Raw genomic sequence first — 12,212 nt, 5'->3', positions numbered from 1 at the left:
ACCCAATTACCAGGTTGCCTGATGCCAGCTGTGACTGTTTTGAAATAATGCAGGAAGAAGAAAAATGCAAGACCTTCACTACTTTGATCCTTATCACCTACCCCAGACTGTGAGCCCCACCTATAAGACTTCTCCTGATTCCCCAGGGATTGGGGGGGGGGGGCGCGTTTTTGAGGTGCTAGCCTGCTGTGTTCCCTCTTTGCCTGGCAAAGAATAAGACTACCCTTTCTTTTCTCCTCCAAACTCTGTCTCCGTACTTCTATTCGACATCGGTGCACAGAGAGCCAAGATTTTGGCATCAGCAGATACTCAATATTTGGGGAATTAAAGGGGTGCGCGGTGACGTAAGCAAGCACAAGGTGCTAGGAGATGCATTTAACCAGAGGGGGAGGCAAAGCATTCCATTCAGAGGGAGAACAAAGGCACAAGAGCAGGACAGATCTTTGGTACAGCTGAGCATGGGGTGCCACTGGGAGGGCTGGGGTGTGGGGGAAGAAGGCCACACAGGCAGGGCAAGACCGTAAAAGGCCTAATATATCATTTAAAGGGATGAGGGTTTTAGCCTCAAAGCTAAGAGGAATTACTGAGGAATCTGAAAAGTTAATCATCCAAGAGAAGGCAGAGTCGGTCATGAGATAGAGAAGCGTTCTAGAGATCTCCCCAAATACAGAAAGCTGTGAATATCCTATTGTACTAAGAATAAAAGCATATGCAAAAGAGTAGTTCTTGGGACAACACTGTATTTTCAGAGGGAAAAAGCCCACAATATCTATGCAATAAAGCCTCTACTCTATGTAACTGAGACTACCCTGGACACAGCAACAAACATTCAGGTTTTTTCCCCTGGTTATCATTTAGCTTCTGGCCCACTGTAGCCTTATTATTTGCAACCCCTTTTCCTAGAAAGTGGAGGAAGGCAGGGAATAATGGCTTCATATAAAAATACTAGTCCTAACACGAAATATAAAACACATCCTGAGAATATACCCCCAGAACTCTCAAATAAACACTGAAACAAGTGAAGCTTTCCTTTATTCATGAGATATGACCACCACCGCAACTGCAATGTAGTTATTGTTTCTAAAACACAGCAAACTACTGTACCATCTCCACCTTTATTGCTGAGGAGGTTGTCTAGAGTTAAAAGAGAAGGGACAGAGGAAAGAACTCTCTGTTTCCACAGATGAAACAGTTCGAATGTTCATGACCTTACGGGAGGGTACCTTTGCCATCTCTAATGCTGTGAAAAGACTCCTATTAAACGATCCGTGGTTCCAACCCTACTTCCCTGGCAGCACCCACGCCTCACCTTCACACTGAGGTTTGCACCTGGCATCTCTCCCTCTTCCTTCTTTGTGGGAATCTCCTTGGCCAGAAGGCTGTAGGTAGTGACCACGATGTCATATGTGGAGAGGCTGCATAGATATAACACAGAGCAAAAGTTAAACCATCCCGCCACGACTCTGACAATGTGAGACAGAATTGGTTCCTTCACAAAAATGCCTACAGCTGGAAGGATAGACAGCAGAACTCATTAATTTATGTCCTTAATTCACACACACATGACTCTGGAGAGGTAAATTTTATACACCTGACTTCCTTATTGCTTACCACTGGTCATTTTTACAGATTATTCGCTATAACTAGAACAGCCTCCCCCTTCCCAGCCAAGTCAGAAAAGATCATCTCTGGTGGGGTCATATTAAGCTTGAAGTGATCTGGCAAGAACAGAAAGCCGGGCAGGGTTGGAAGTTAATATTTAGTTAATTTGACATAGATGACACTAAAGTCCCAATGAAGTAAGAAACCCTCGAAGTACTGTTCATCTTACAGCAATGGTGTTTTCTCCTCCTCATTCTGTAATGGATTTGTGAAAACCCATTCATCTAGCTTTGACATTTGGGCATAAAGATACATGTTGTACACTTTCAGCTTACCTCACCTATACTCTTTACATGTAAAGATTCTTGATGAAAAGCACAATTGTTTTTCCAAGGAAGCTTAATATTGTGTACCTGAGAGAACTTCAATAAATACTTTTGATAAAAATCTATTTGGGGGCTTCCCCGGTGGCACAGTGGTTGAGAGTCCGCCTGCCGATGCAGGGGACGTGGGTTCGTGCCCCGGTCCGGGAAGATCCCACATGCCGCGGAGCGGCTGGGCCCGTGAGCCATGGCCGCTGAGCCTGCGCGTCCAGAGCCTGTGCTTCTCAACAGGAGAGGCCACAACAGTGAGAGGACTGCGTACCGCAAAAAAGAAAAAAAGGCCCCCTGAGCCAAGATGCTGAGCACCTCATACTGACTGCAATATTTCTGCACTTACACTTTTGCATGTTGATCCCGGTTTGGCCCATGATACAGATAGACTCTTAGTTTGTTGCTGCTCACACGTTTCTCCACCTCACTTTTCCAGTGATGGATCAGGGAAGCAGGACAGATGACTAGTGTTCCATGGGAAGTGAACTCAGAGGAGTCTTGAGAGGGGAAAAGAAAATCAACACCTCGTTACATTCATTAAATAGTTTTAACTTCTTAAAGGCATTACCTCTTTCCCTTGACTGACATTTATTCCTTCAATCAATATTTTTAACAACTGCTACTTCTATTTCTACACATAGCTTATACCTTGGAGATATTGCGGGTCTGGATCTAGACCACAGCAATAAAGTGAGTATCACAATAAAGTGAGTCACACAAACTTTCTCGTTTCCCAGTGCATATAAAAGGTATGTAAATTACACTACACTATAGTCTGTTAAGTGTGCAATAGCATTACGTTTTTTAAAAAAGGTGCATAGCTTAATTTGAAAATACTTCATTGCTTAAAATTGCTAACATCATCTGAGCCTCCAGCAAGTCGTAATCTTTTTACTGGTGGATGGTTTGAAGTATTGCAAGAATTACCAAAATGTGACATGGAGACGCGAAGTGAGCAAATGCTGTTGGAACAATGGCGCCAAAAGACTTGCTCAACACAGGGTTGACACAAACCCTCAATTTGTTAAAAACAGTATCTGTGAAGTGCAATAAAGTGAAGTGCAATAAAATGAAGTATGCATGAAGTAGAATAGAAAACGGAAGAAATAATCTTTTAACTCAAAACCATTATTTATTTTCCCCTACAAAAGTGGAAGTGAGAGAGGCTAAAGGGCGAGGAAAGTGGGTAGCGCATGACTTCACTTTAAAAACCCAAAAAACCCCAATGTGCTTTCACAGTGGCCAGAATGTAGAAGCTGGATCATTTCCTAACTCATCCTGAGTTGATTCATTACAAGGGAGTATTATTACTTTTCTCTGAAAAGCATAACTTAATTACATTCACATTAAAGTATAAGTACAAAATTCCCTAGGTCAAGCGCACATTACTTTGGAACCAGTTAGTGCCGGAGTATTTGTACCACTGCCCCCCCATCGTTTGTGTGTGTGAAGGTGCGCACATGCTGCTACTACACACAGGGACACAGGGTCCAGCTGCAACAGTGGTCACTAGAGGCCCTGAGAGCAGATGGCCACAGATTCCTTAACTATCTAACCAACTGAGAAATGTACATGTGTACATGGCAATTTACGTGGTGTTGGCTCTACATAATATACAGGACCTTTAAGGTACTTATACAGTTACTACACTTTAAAAACAGAGGTTGAAATAAGAGAAATTGTCTAGAATCTGGAAACTTCTGGAAGTTCAGAAACATGGAAAACAGTGTCTGCTATGATGGCTAAAATCTGAATTTGTCACAGATCTTCTTTCAAAAAATAATATATTAACTAATTTGGATCTATCCTATAGTTATATCCTCAACATTAACAAAAATAATCATTAGGTTTAAACTAAGTTTTCTGGAGCCTTAGCTTTCTCCATGAAATTGTTCCTAATCACAGGTCAAGCTAACCTTATATTAAAAGGAAAAAATGATTACTTCTAGTTAGTGTATTTGGTGTCAGAAATGATACTATAGGAAAGTAGTCTAATGCTAGTTTTCCAATAAATTAAATATGACCAAAGGCATCCTTTCATGGCTGAAAAATTTCCACTCTCCGCTGCCTCACATGATTTAGGAAACAGCAGGTTTTTGAATACCATTTTTGGAAAGCCAAGCCAAAGCCGTGGTTTTGTCCTTTTCTTTGTTTTTCTCTTGGTTCTTCTGGGTCAGGATGAGTGCAATCATTGTCAGGGTTTTTCCTAACCCCATATCATCCGCTGGAAAATAAAAACACAAATAGGAGAGGTAACTATTTAGGGCAAAGAATCAGCTCAGCTTCAAGAGAAGCAGCCCCGGGCAGACACCAGCCCTGGTCCTCTGCTGTCAGTGCCATTCCAGTCACCATGCTTTGCCTCCTCTATTGAAGCCCTTGTCTTTCTTATTAAAATGAACACTAACTCTTGCTATTTATTTTGCGACCTAGGTCAAAGACATTTACTAGGACTTTCGTAAAATTTAAAACTTATTATTTAGATCTTATTCGAGCCTCCGTGTTATATTGTTACTTATCCAGTACATTCATTGATATCTCCCTCAGTTTGATGATGTTGCCTAGTCTTATTTATTTCCCTGCAAAAGCAAAAAGGTCCAGTAGATATAGCCTACCACCCACTTTACTACCACACTTTTGGAGTTAAGAGTTAACTCAAGGGCTTCCCTGGTGGCGCAGTGGTTGAGAGTCCGCCTGCCGATGCAGGGGACACGGGTTCGTGCCCCGGTCCGGGAAGATTCCACATGCCGCGGAGCGGCTGGGCCCGTGAGCCATGGCCGATGAGCCTGTGCGTCCGGAGCACAACGGGAGAGGCCACAACAGTGAGAGGCCCGCGTACAGCAAAAAAAAAAAAAAAAAAAAAAAAAAAGTTAACTCAAGACAGTCCTCCATCCCCTTAACTTATTCATCAAAGAAGGTCATAAACTAGCAGTTCTTGGGTACCATCATTGTGCCGGTTACTGAGCTTATCCAATTTACTATTTATACCCTATAAAATATTATTATCCCCTTTTTAACAGTTTAAATACTCATTCTGACGTAAGCAGAAGTAAAATGTCACAGCATGGGCTCTGGTTCTGCCACTGTGCAGAGCTAACACAGCAGCTGACTACTCTCCTTTGGAAGGTCAGCTTACAAGGCTGGCCCTTGGCTGGCATCTGGGAACTTGGATTTCAGGAGGGGTCCCCCCATTCCCAGACTGGGTAAGAGTGGCTCACTGTGCCTAAACTGCTTGTACCAATAGTACAGTTTATGCTGAACACCTGCTTTCCTTCTGGAATCTGAAATTTCAGTACCTGCCAGGCTGAAGCTGCCTATGTGACCAGCCCCCAGTAAACACCCTGGGTACCGAATCACTAACAAGCTTTCCTGGTTGGCAACATTTTACATGTGGAAGACTTAAGCACACACTGAGTGACTCCACTGGGACAGGCCTCTGGAACTTGAACCTGGTTTCCCTTGGACTTTGCCCCAAGTGCCTTCTTCCTTTGCTAATTTTGACCTATATCAAATCAAATTGCTCAATTATTACTCAATTTATTTGACTGTAATAAATTACACCCACGAATATGACTATATGCTGTGCATCCTAGCAAATCATCCAACCTGGAGGTGGTCTTGGAGACCCAGACACAGCCACTTACTAGCCATAGTGGACATCTGTCATGCTTTCTGGAAGTTGAGCACCTTGGAAAACTTTAGCGTGACGAGTCTGCAAAGCAGAGCCTGGAAAACTTACTTCCTGCCTCTTCTGCAGCTAAGGCACCGGCAGCATGACCTGGCTCTACAGAGCACTTACACTCACACCAGACTTCGATTCAGATGTGAGTAACTTTAGAAAAGAGGCTCCCCGTGAAACGCTTTCTACAGGAAAGGTTGGAGACGGCAGAGTTTGATTTGGGGGCGGCAGTGCTTTCTCCTGCTGCTCGATGGCACAGAGCAGCCATGACGGCTCTTACAGGACACTCCGTTGGTGACTTGGCTTCGGCCATTGCTCCTAGAAGTCCAGCCCGGCCCTCCACATCTCCCAGAGATTCTGTGGGCCACCACAGAATAAACCCTCCCTCTGCTTCATCAGCCACAGCCAGTCTCTACTGCCTGCAACCAAGACCTAAGACCTGACTGATCCTATGGCTGTGTACTCTGGAGCACGTGGCTTAAACTCCCCACACTGCAGTCTCCTCATCTGTCAACTGGGGCATTAGAGTACCTACCCAGAGTTGAGAGGACGGAACGAAGCACTGCATTTGTTGGCTCTTAGCCTAACACCAGACTCACCCAGGATTCCTCCTCGTGGCTTCTGACCTTCCCGCCATAGCAGCCAGGCTAATGCCTGCTTCTGGTGCGGCAGCAAAGGGATCTGACAAAGGTAATAATTGAAAGTTAAGTACCAGTTCCTGATGAGAGGCTATGCAGCAGCCTGGCCACGTGGACTCCATACTCTACTTGTTTATTTTCTCTAAGTGACCCTCCCGATATTCTAGTTGTCAGATCAGCCGCTCGTTTCGCCTTGAAGTCCTGGACTCCTCCCTCTCACCACACGTCCTGGTCTGCCCCGGACAGTTGTCATTGATGCCAGTTGTCCAGCATGTCTATCAAGAGCTGCCTCTCTCGCTCTCAAGTGAGAGTCCTGCTTTGTCTGCTTAATCAGCCCAAGTCAGTTTCTACTGTTTGCAGCCAAGACCTCTGACTGGCCACCCGACTTTTACCAGCCATTCCACTGGCTCTTCCTCATTATCTCTTAAATGTGCCTCTCCTCTCTGTGGGCAATGTCCCAGTCCGCACTGCTAGACATAAATTGATAGCCCTTTAACTGGGGGCCCACCTTCTAGTCTTTCCTTCCTCCAGTTTATCTTGAACTCTGTGACATAAAAAACCTTCACAAAACATCCCTGCTCAAAATTCTACAGTGATTCCATAATATCTCTTGAGCCATTCCAGTCTAAGTTCCTTCACCAATGCCAGGCTCCACAGCAAGGGACTCTTCCTGCTTAGTTACATCACCTGCTGCTCCCAGCTCAGGCACTGATGTCACCTGATCATCACTTATTAATACCAATCTCTGTATCTTCCCTCTGAGCACCACTCCCTCTAACTGGAGTATTTGGTTTCTATCCTGTCTCTAGGCTTGCGGTTTCTTTAAGGCACAAATAATAGTGCTGACCTAGAGTAACTTTTCCTTTATTTCGAATCCCTTTGTACTTTGCATACAGTCCACAGTACACGACAATGCACGTTTTCTGTCTTACAGTCATTGTCTAGTTGTCTTACATAGGTTGTACATGCACTTTCACCCCAACTAGTCCACTAAGAGCAGCAATTCCTTTGCAACCTTGTGGCGCCTATTGAAGCTCAATAAATGGATCTGTTACTGCTACAGACATATATAACTGTATGACTTTAAGAAGAAAAAAAAAAACTGTTGTTTTTTTCTTCTCACTGCTAAATAGAAAAAAAGAAAATACTGCAAGGGAAGCCACTTGAGCATTATTTGTAGAAAAGATATGTCAGAATGGCACTCTGATGGGCACTTTCACAGTAGTTGGTCCCCCTCCTCGTGGGCGCTGGGATACTGCTATGAGACACTCTGCCCTGTGGGCCTTCCTGGCTCACCTTCAACCCAGCTGGATCCTCTGCTACAGCTGTCTCGCCAGGACGTGACTCAAGTGATCGATGCAGCTCATCAATGGCTTCACTTGTGATTTGCCACACTGCGCGAAGGTGACCTTGGCTCATAGGGCCTGCGTACAAATCGAGATTACCTAAAAGTGCTGCGAGTATTATGTTCTGGCCAGAGCTGCAAAAAGGCAATTCATTATTTGCCAGATGATGGATCTGTATGGACTAAAAATTCTTGCCTCCAGGTTCTCCTAGACTCACAGGCTTCATTATCCCTAGTCTCTGTTTGTCTGTTATTTTTTAAAATCACATTATCAAGTGTTCTAATAGAGGACAAAATAAAGTACAATAAAAAATAAGATAACCCATAATATTTTTTTCTCTTTCAGCTTTGAAGAGGTGGCAGGGAAGAAGGTAATACCATGAGAATTTTCAGAAAAACAAAGACCCCTGGGGCTGGATGCAAAGAAGAAAAGCCAGCAATAGAAGAGGTTGAGCAACAGGGAGTCTGCCGAAGTTTAGGCAGACAGGGAGAGACAGTCCCTACAGTGTGCGTCCCAGGCTGCCTGCACAGCACCGAGAATATAATACTTGAGTGCTGGAGCCCACTCATTCTACACAGAGAACTTCTACTGAAGTTCATTAATAAACACAAGCACCTTAGCAGGTTGCAAGTTTAGGGATGAAGTATCCAAATAAGAGATTTCTAAGACAAATAAAAATTAATTATTCACTTAAATGTTAAAATGTTTTTAAATGAAAAGGTATTTTAATGGAATTCTTTCCTAAACATATTACATAACTTCTTACCTTAATAATCCACCATAACTTAATTTCTCTAGGCAACTCCATCACCATGGTGATTACTGAATGACGCTGTCACACAGCAATGTTCTTCAAACAGTCTGGAGCACAGCTATGCTGTGCCACTGGACCAAGTACTTTTTCTTTTTTTTTTTAATGGAAGTATAGTTAATTTACAATGTTGTGTTAGTTTCAAGTGTACAGCAAAGTGATTCAGTTACATACACACATATTCTTTATATATTATTCTTTTTCAGATTCTTTTCCATTATAGGTTATTACAAGATATTGAGTATAGTTCCCTGTGCTATACAGTAGGTCCCTGTTGTTTATCTATTTTATACACGTAAGTATGTTTTCTCTGTGCCCTTTTAGAGAGACCTTTGCTTCACCTGGCACCCCATCTATTCCTTACCCGCTTGTTGACTACTGCTCTCCAACCTTTCTCCCCTCCTTTCCTCCTGTTTTCTCTTTTCTCTCCTTTTCCCTCCCTATATCTCGAGCAGTTCTCAGTTGGAGGAAAACTGGCTTTAGCTTTTCTCCTCGCTGCCAGCCCGCTAGAGGTCCTGTGTCCTGGTCAGCAAACCAACCAATCATATTACATAGTTGAGGCTCTACCTGGGATCTTCATTCTGCGGGTGCTTCTGAATTCATTGTTTTCTGCAGAGTTCAGGATGGAAACACTCATTTAAATTGGGTGGTGCTGCTCTCTGAGTCTACTGGTCATGGTCCCATAGTCCCCTGCTCTGCCTCAGTGCACATGCGCACACACGCGCGCGCGCACACACACACACACACACACACACACACAGAAGGACTATAAACATATCTACTGGCCTGCCTCCCTCATCGTGATATGAGCTCAAGTTTTCATTCACAAACATTTACTGGATGACTCCCATACGCCGACCACCAGGCCGACCGATCAAGGACCATGAACAAGGTCACTGAACAGGGCAGACACAGTCTCTGCCCTCACAAAGATCTAAATTATGCTGTGTATAAGCTTAGCTGAGCATCATGAGCTTCATCACACAGGCAACTCAGAATGGTTTCTCCCTTTTCGTGGTTACAAAGGTATCTACGAGGCAGCATTTAACTCGTACGTGTAGTGGTTCCCACCAGGGCCAGGGCCTCGGATCTCACCTCCACAGCACTGATCAGACCCTCCAGCAGCCTCCTGGCGGGCAGCCTTCAGTCCTAGACAACCCAAAGGCTGGAGATCCCGGCCCTGCAGGGGTTTGGGAGGCACCAAGTGGGGAGGATCAGTGGTCGTTTGGGTGAAGTTACTCTGCTGTGGTACTTGAGTGTTACTCTTCTCATTAGTGCCTGCTCAAAAAACAAGGGAAGAACAGATTACACTTCAGAAAAGTGAAGGAATTCTACGCATGAGGTGAGGTCAAGAGAGGGTGGGATCGCCATGAGCTGGGGAAGACTTCTGAGAGAACACAGCATTTAAACCATTTCTTAAACAATGGGAAAAAGACTTGAGTCCACAGGAAATAGGAGGAAGTTTTTATAAATCACAGGTATAACTTATAAAGGAAGCTCAGTAACAGATAACAAGATGAGCAAGTGAATGAGTCAACCTATGCTTTATTGAAACGCCTCTCGAACGTCTCCTGAAGTTCATGCAAACTGCGGGTTTGGGGGCAGAACCCCTTTTACCTTGCTCTGGGGAGAGGGCCAGGGCACTCAGCGCATCCTCCAGCTCCTGAAGTTGCTTGAACAACTTCTGACCCTTGTCTGGAAGAGCCTGGATGTTCACAGATGCCAATGTGCTCTGGAAAACAGATCCTATAACATGAGTCGCTCCTCTCAAGTCATTAGAAAGATAGTTTCAGATTAAAATAGCCTAAAATGCTAAAACTCTGAAATCACGGTCTTTTAACTATATGTGTGAAAACCAGAAACTTTTTTCTTTCTAAACCCAGGTGACTTACCAAGCCTGAAAATATAAACATAGCAAAAGGCAGAAACTAAACATTCACCACTAAAACCCTTCTCACGTTAATATATTTAACTTGTTTGTGGTGTCCCTTATCTGCCCACAGCAATGCTCCAAACTTACAAACAAAACACAGGTCAGTAGTACCTTCTTTTGTTTCAGCTGTGTTGTGAGGTACACACGTTGGGCTTCTGGGTCTGAAGGTTCTCCCTTCTTGGAAACGCCTGAGTCAGGAGAAATTTTTCTTTGCACACTCTGACCAGGGAATTTAAGGTTCTTCTTCTTCTGTGAGTCTAGAGTCAAGTCAAAGAGCAAGGGGCTCCCTGGCTTAGAGGAAAAAAAAACAACATCACCTTCCTCACTGTCACCACTGCTTGTATCGGCGTCTCGCATCTCTCCCTGGGGGTGCCCTGCGGCCAGCGGTGCAGGCTGAGCAGCCGGTCCCTTTGGAGCAGGCGTGCCCCGGGTCTCCGGCTGTGCCTGCAAATGGCCCTGGAGCAGACTTTTCTGGAGGGTCTGCATGCTTGCGTCCTTCTTTGCCTTTGTTTCTCTAGCCTCCCAGCTCTTGGGGTGCTCCTTGCTGAGGTGTCCCCCTTTCAGGGACTGGCTTATTGGGTGTTGACTGTGAACAATTCGAGGCAAAGGCTTAGTTTCCTTTTCCCTTGGAGGTTCTGATTCTTTTTGGAGAGAATGTCTCTCACCATTTGACTTCTCCTGAGATGCAGACGGTTCTCTCAGCTCATTCCCACGGACCTGTTTGGATTTCATCTCAAATAGGTTTCTTTTGTGCACCCCTTCAACCTCCTTTGCAGCACTACGAAACTCTGTCTTCTCCCCTCGCTGCATCTCTTGAACAGCTGATTGTTTTTCCTTTACCACCAGGCCAGATGAGAGATCTTCCTCCATCCAGCACTTAGATTCAGGCTTCTGTTCCTTCTTTTGATCCAGGAGTGGATCTCTCTTTTCCCTTTGCTTCTTATCAGCTGTCTTTTCCTCATCTTCACCTTTGATGAACTGCTTCCAGAGGGATGGTTCTTGATTCTTGTCAATTAACTTGAACGGGTTTCTCTGCTGGCTGGAAGGATAACGAGATATCTCAGAGGCATGCTGAGACTTACTGGTTACAGAATGTTCTTCGGAATTAGGATCCTAAAAGACAAAGGAAATAATCTTAATATAAAATATTAAAGCAACCTTAACATCTAGAATACCTTTTTTCTGAGGAAATGGAAACACAGTAAAAGCAGTCCAATTTTTCTGAATGTTCCTAGGATCATTTCTCCCTCTAGAAAGGACTGCCAAACGCACAAAGAATTCGTTTCTTAACAGTACTTTCAATGCTTGCTTCCTTCTCTGTCCGTGATCACTGCTTTTCCAGGCCTCAAGGAACAGTAGTGACCAAGTCAAAGTGTTTTAATAATAGCAATAGCCACAATGTATACTTTTCATGAAAAACTACTCTCTCAAGATGAACTTTTCCCAAAACCTAAACAGTACCCTATACTTGCTTTGATTTTGGCTTTAGGAAGGTTTCACGGTACAAATCCAGAATCTTAAGTCCAAGCTATCTCCCTACAAAAACAAGTTTCATGACCTTGTACAGTCTAGCTCCTCATGTACTGGATTTCTGTAGGGTCTCTCCTAATTCTCACATTCTAAAAGCTTATGAATACACTCAGCTTATACCAACATCAAATAGATATCAGTCTATAAAAACATGCTGAAGTTAGTCAAGTAAATTTAACTTTTTCCTTAAATAGCAGGATACTAACTATATTTAAGACCCAAATGGTCCTTTGAATTAAGAGTCCCAACAAGGTCTACCATGCTTAAAGAAAAGAACTGTCTTTCAGAGACAGTACAATGAA

The 12,212-nt window shown here is 43.9% G+C and overlaps 1 protein-coding gene across 6 annotated transcripts in view; it reads right to left on the bottom strand.

The window, feature by feature from the left end:
- Nucleotides 1-12,212, bottom strand: part of TTF2 (transcription termination factor 2) — a 44,230-nt gene that overhangs the window by 19,650 nt on the left and 12,368 nt on the right. For 4 of the 6 annotated variants that reach the window (XR_013827963.1, XM_079919465.1, XM_079919467.1 and 1 more), the window contains exons 5-12: nucleotides 10,492-11,493; nucleotides 10,065-10,179; nucleotides 9,543-9,725; nucleotides 7,587-7,735; nucleotides 6,252-6,333; nucleotides 4,081-4,200; nucleotides 2,323-2,473; nucleotides 1,310-1,415 (exon numbers count right to left, since the gene is read on the bottom strand). Coding sequence is in view for 5 of the 6 variants with exons in the window: in XM_079919465.1 (XP_079775591.1) it covers nucleotides 1,310-1,415; nucleotides 2,323-2,473; nucleotides 4,081-4,200; nucleotides 6,252-6,333; nucleotides 7,587-7,735; nucleotides 9,543-9,725; nucleotides 10,065-10,179; nucleotides 10,492-11,493 (1,908 nt within the window). In the remaining variant the exon portion in view is untranslated. The remainder of the gene's footprint in view (nucleotides 1-1,309; nucleotides 1,416-2,322; nucleotides 2,474-4,080; nucleotides 4,201-6,251; nucleotides 6,334-7,586; nucleotides 7,736-9,542; nucleotides 9,726-10,064; nucleotides 10,180-10,491; nucleotides 11,494-12,212) is intronic. The other 2 variants (XM_079919468.1, XM_079919466.1) reach the window with 2 other exon arrangements.

The sequence above is a fragment of the Stenella coeruleoalba genome, assembly GCF_951394435.1.
Source record: "Stenella coeruleoalba genome assembly, chromosome: 1".
In the NCBI taxonomy this organism is placed as follows: Eukaryota; Metazoa; Chordata; class Mammalia; order Artiodactyla; family Delphinidae; genus Stenella; species Stenella coeruleoalba.
This window is presented reverse-complemented; position numbering and strand designations above follow the sequence as displayed.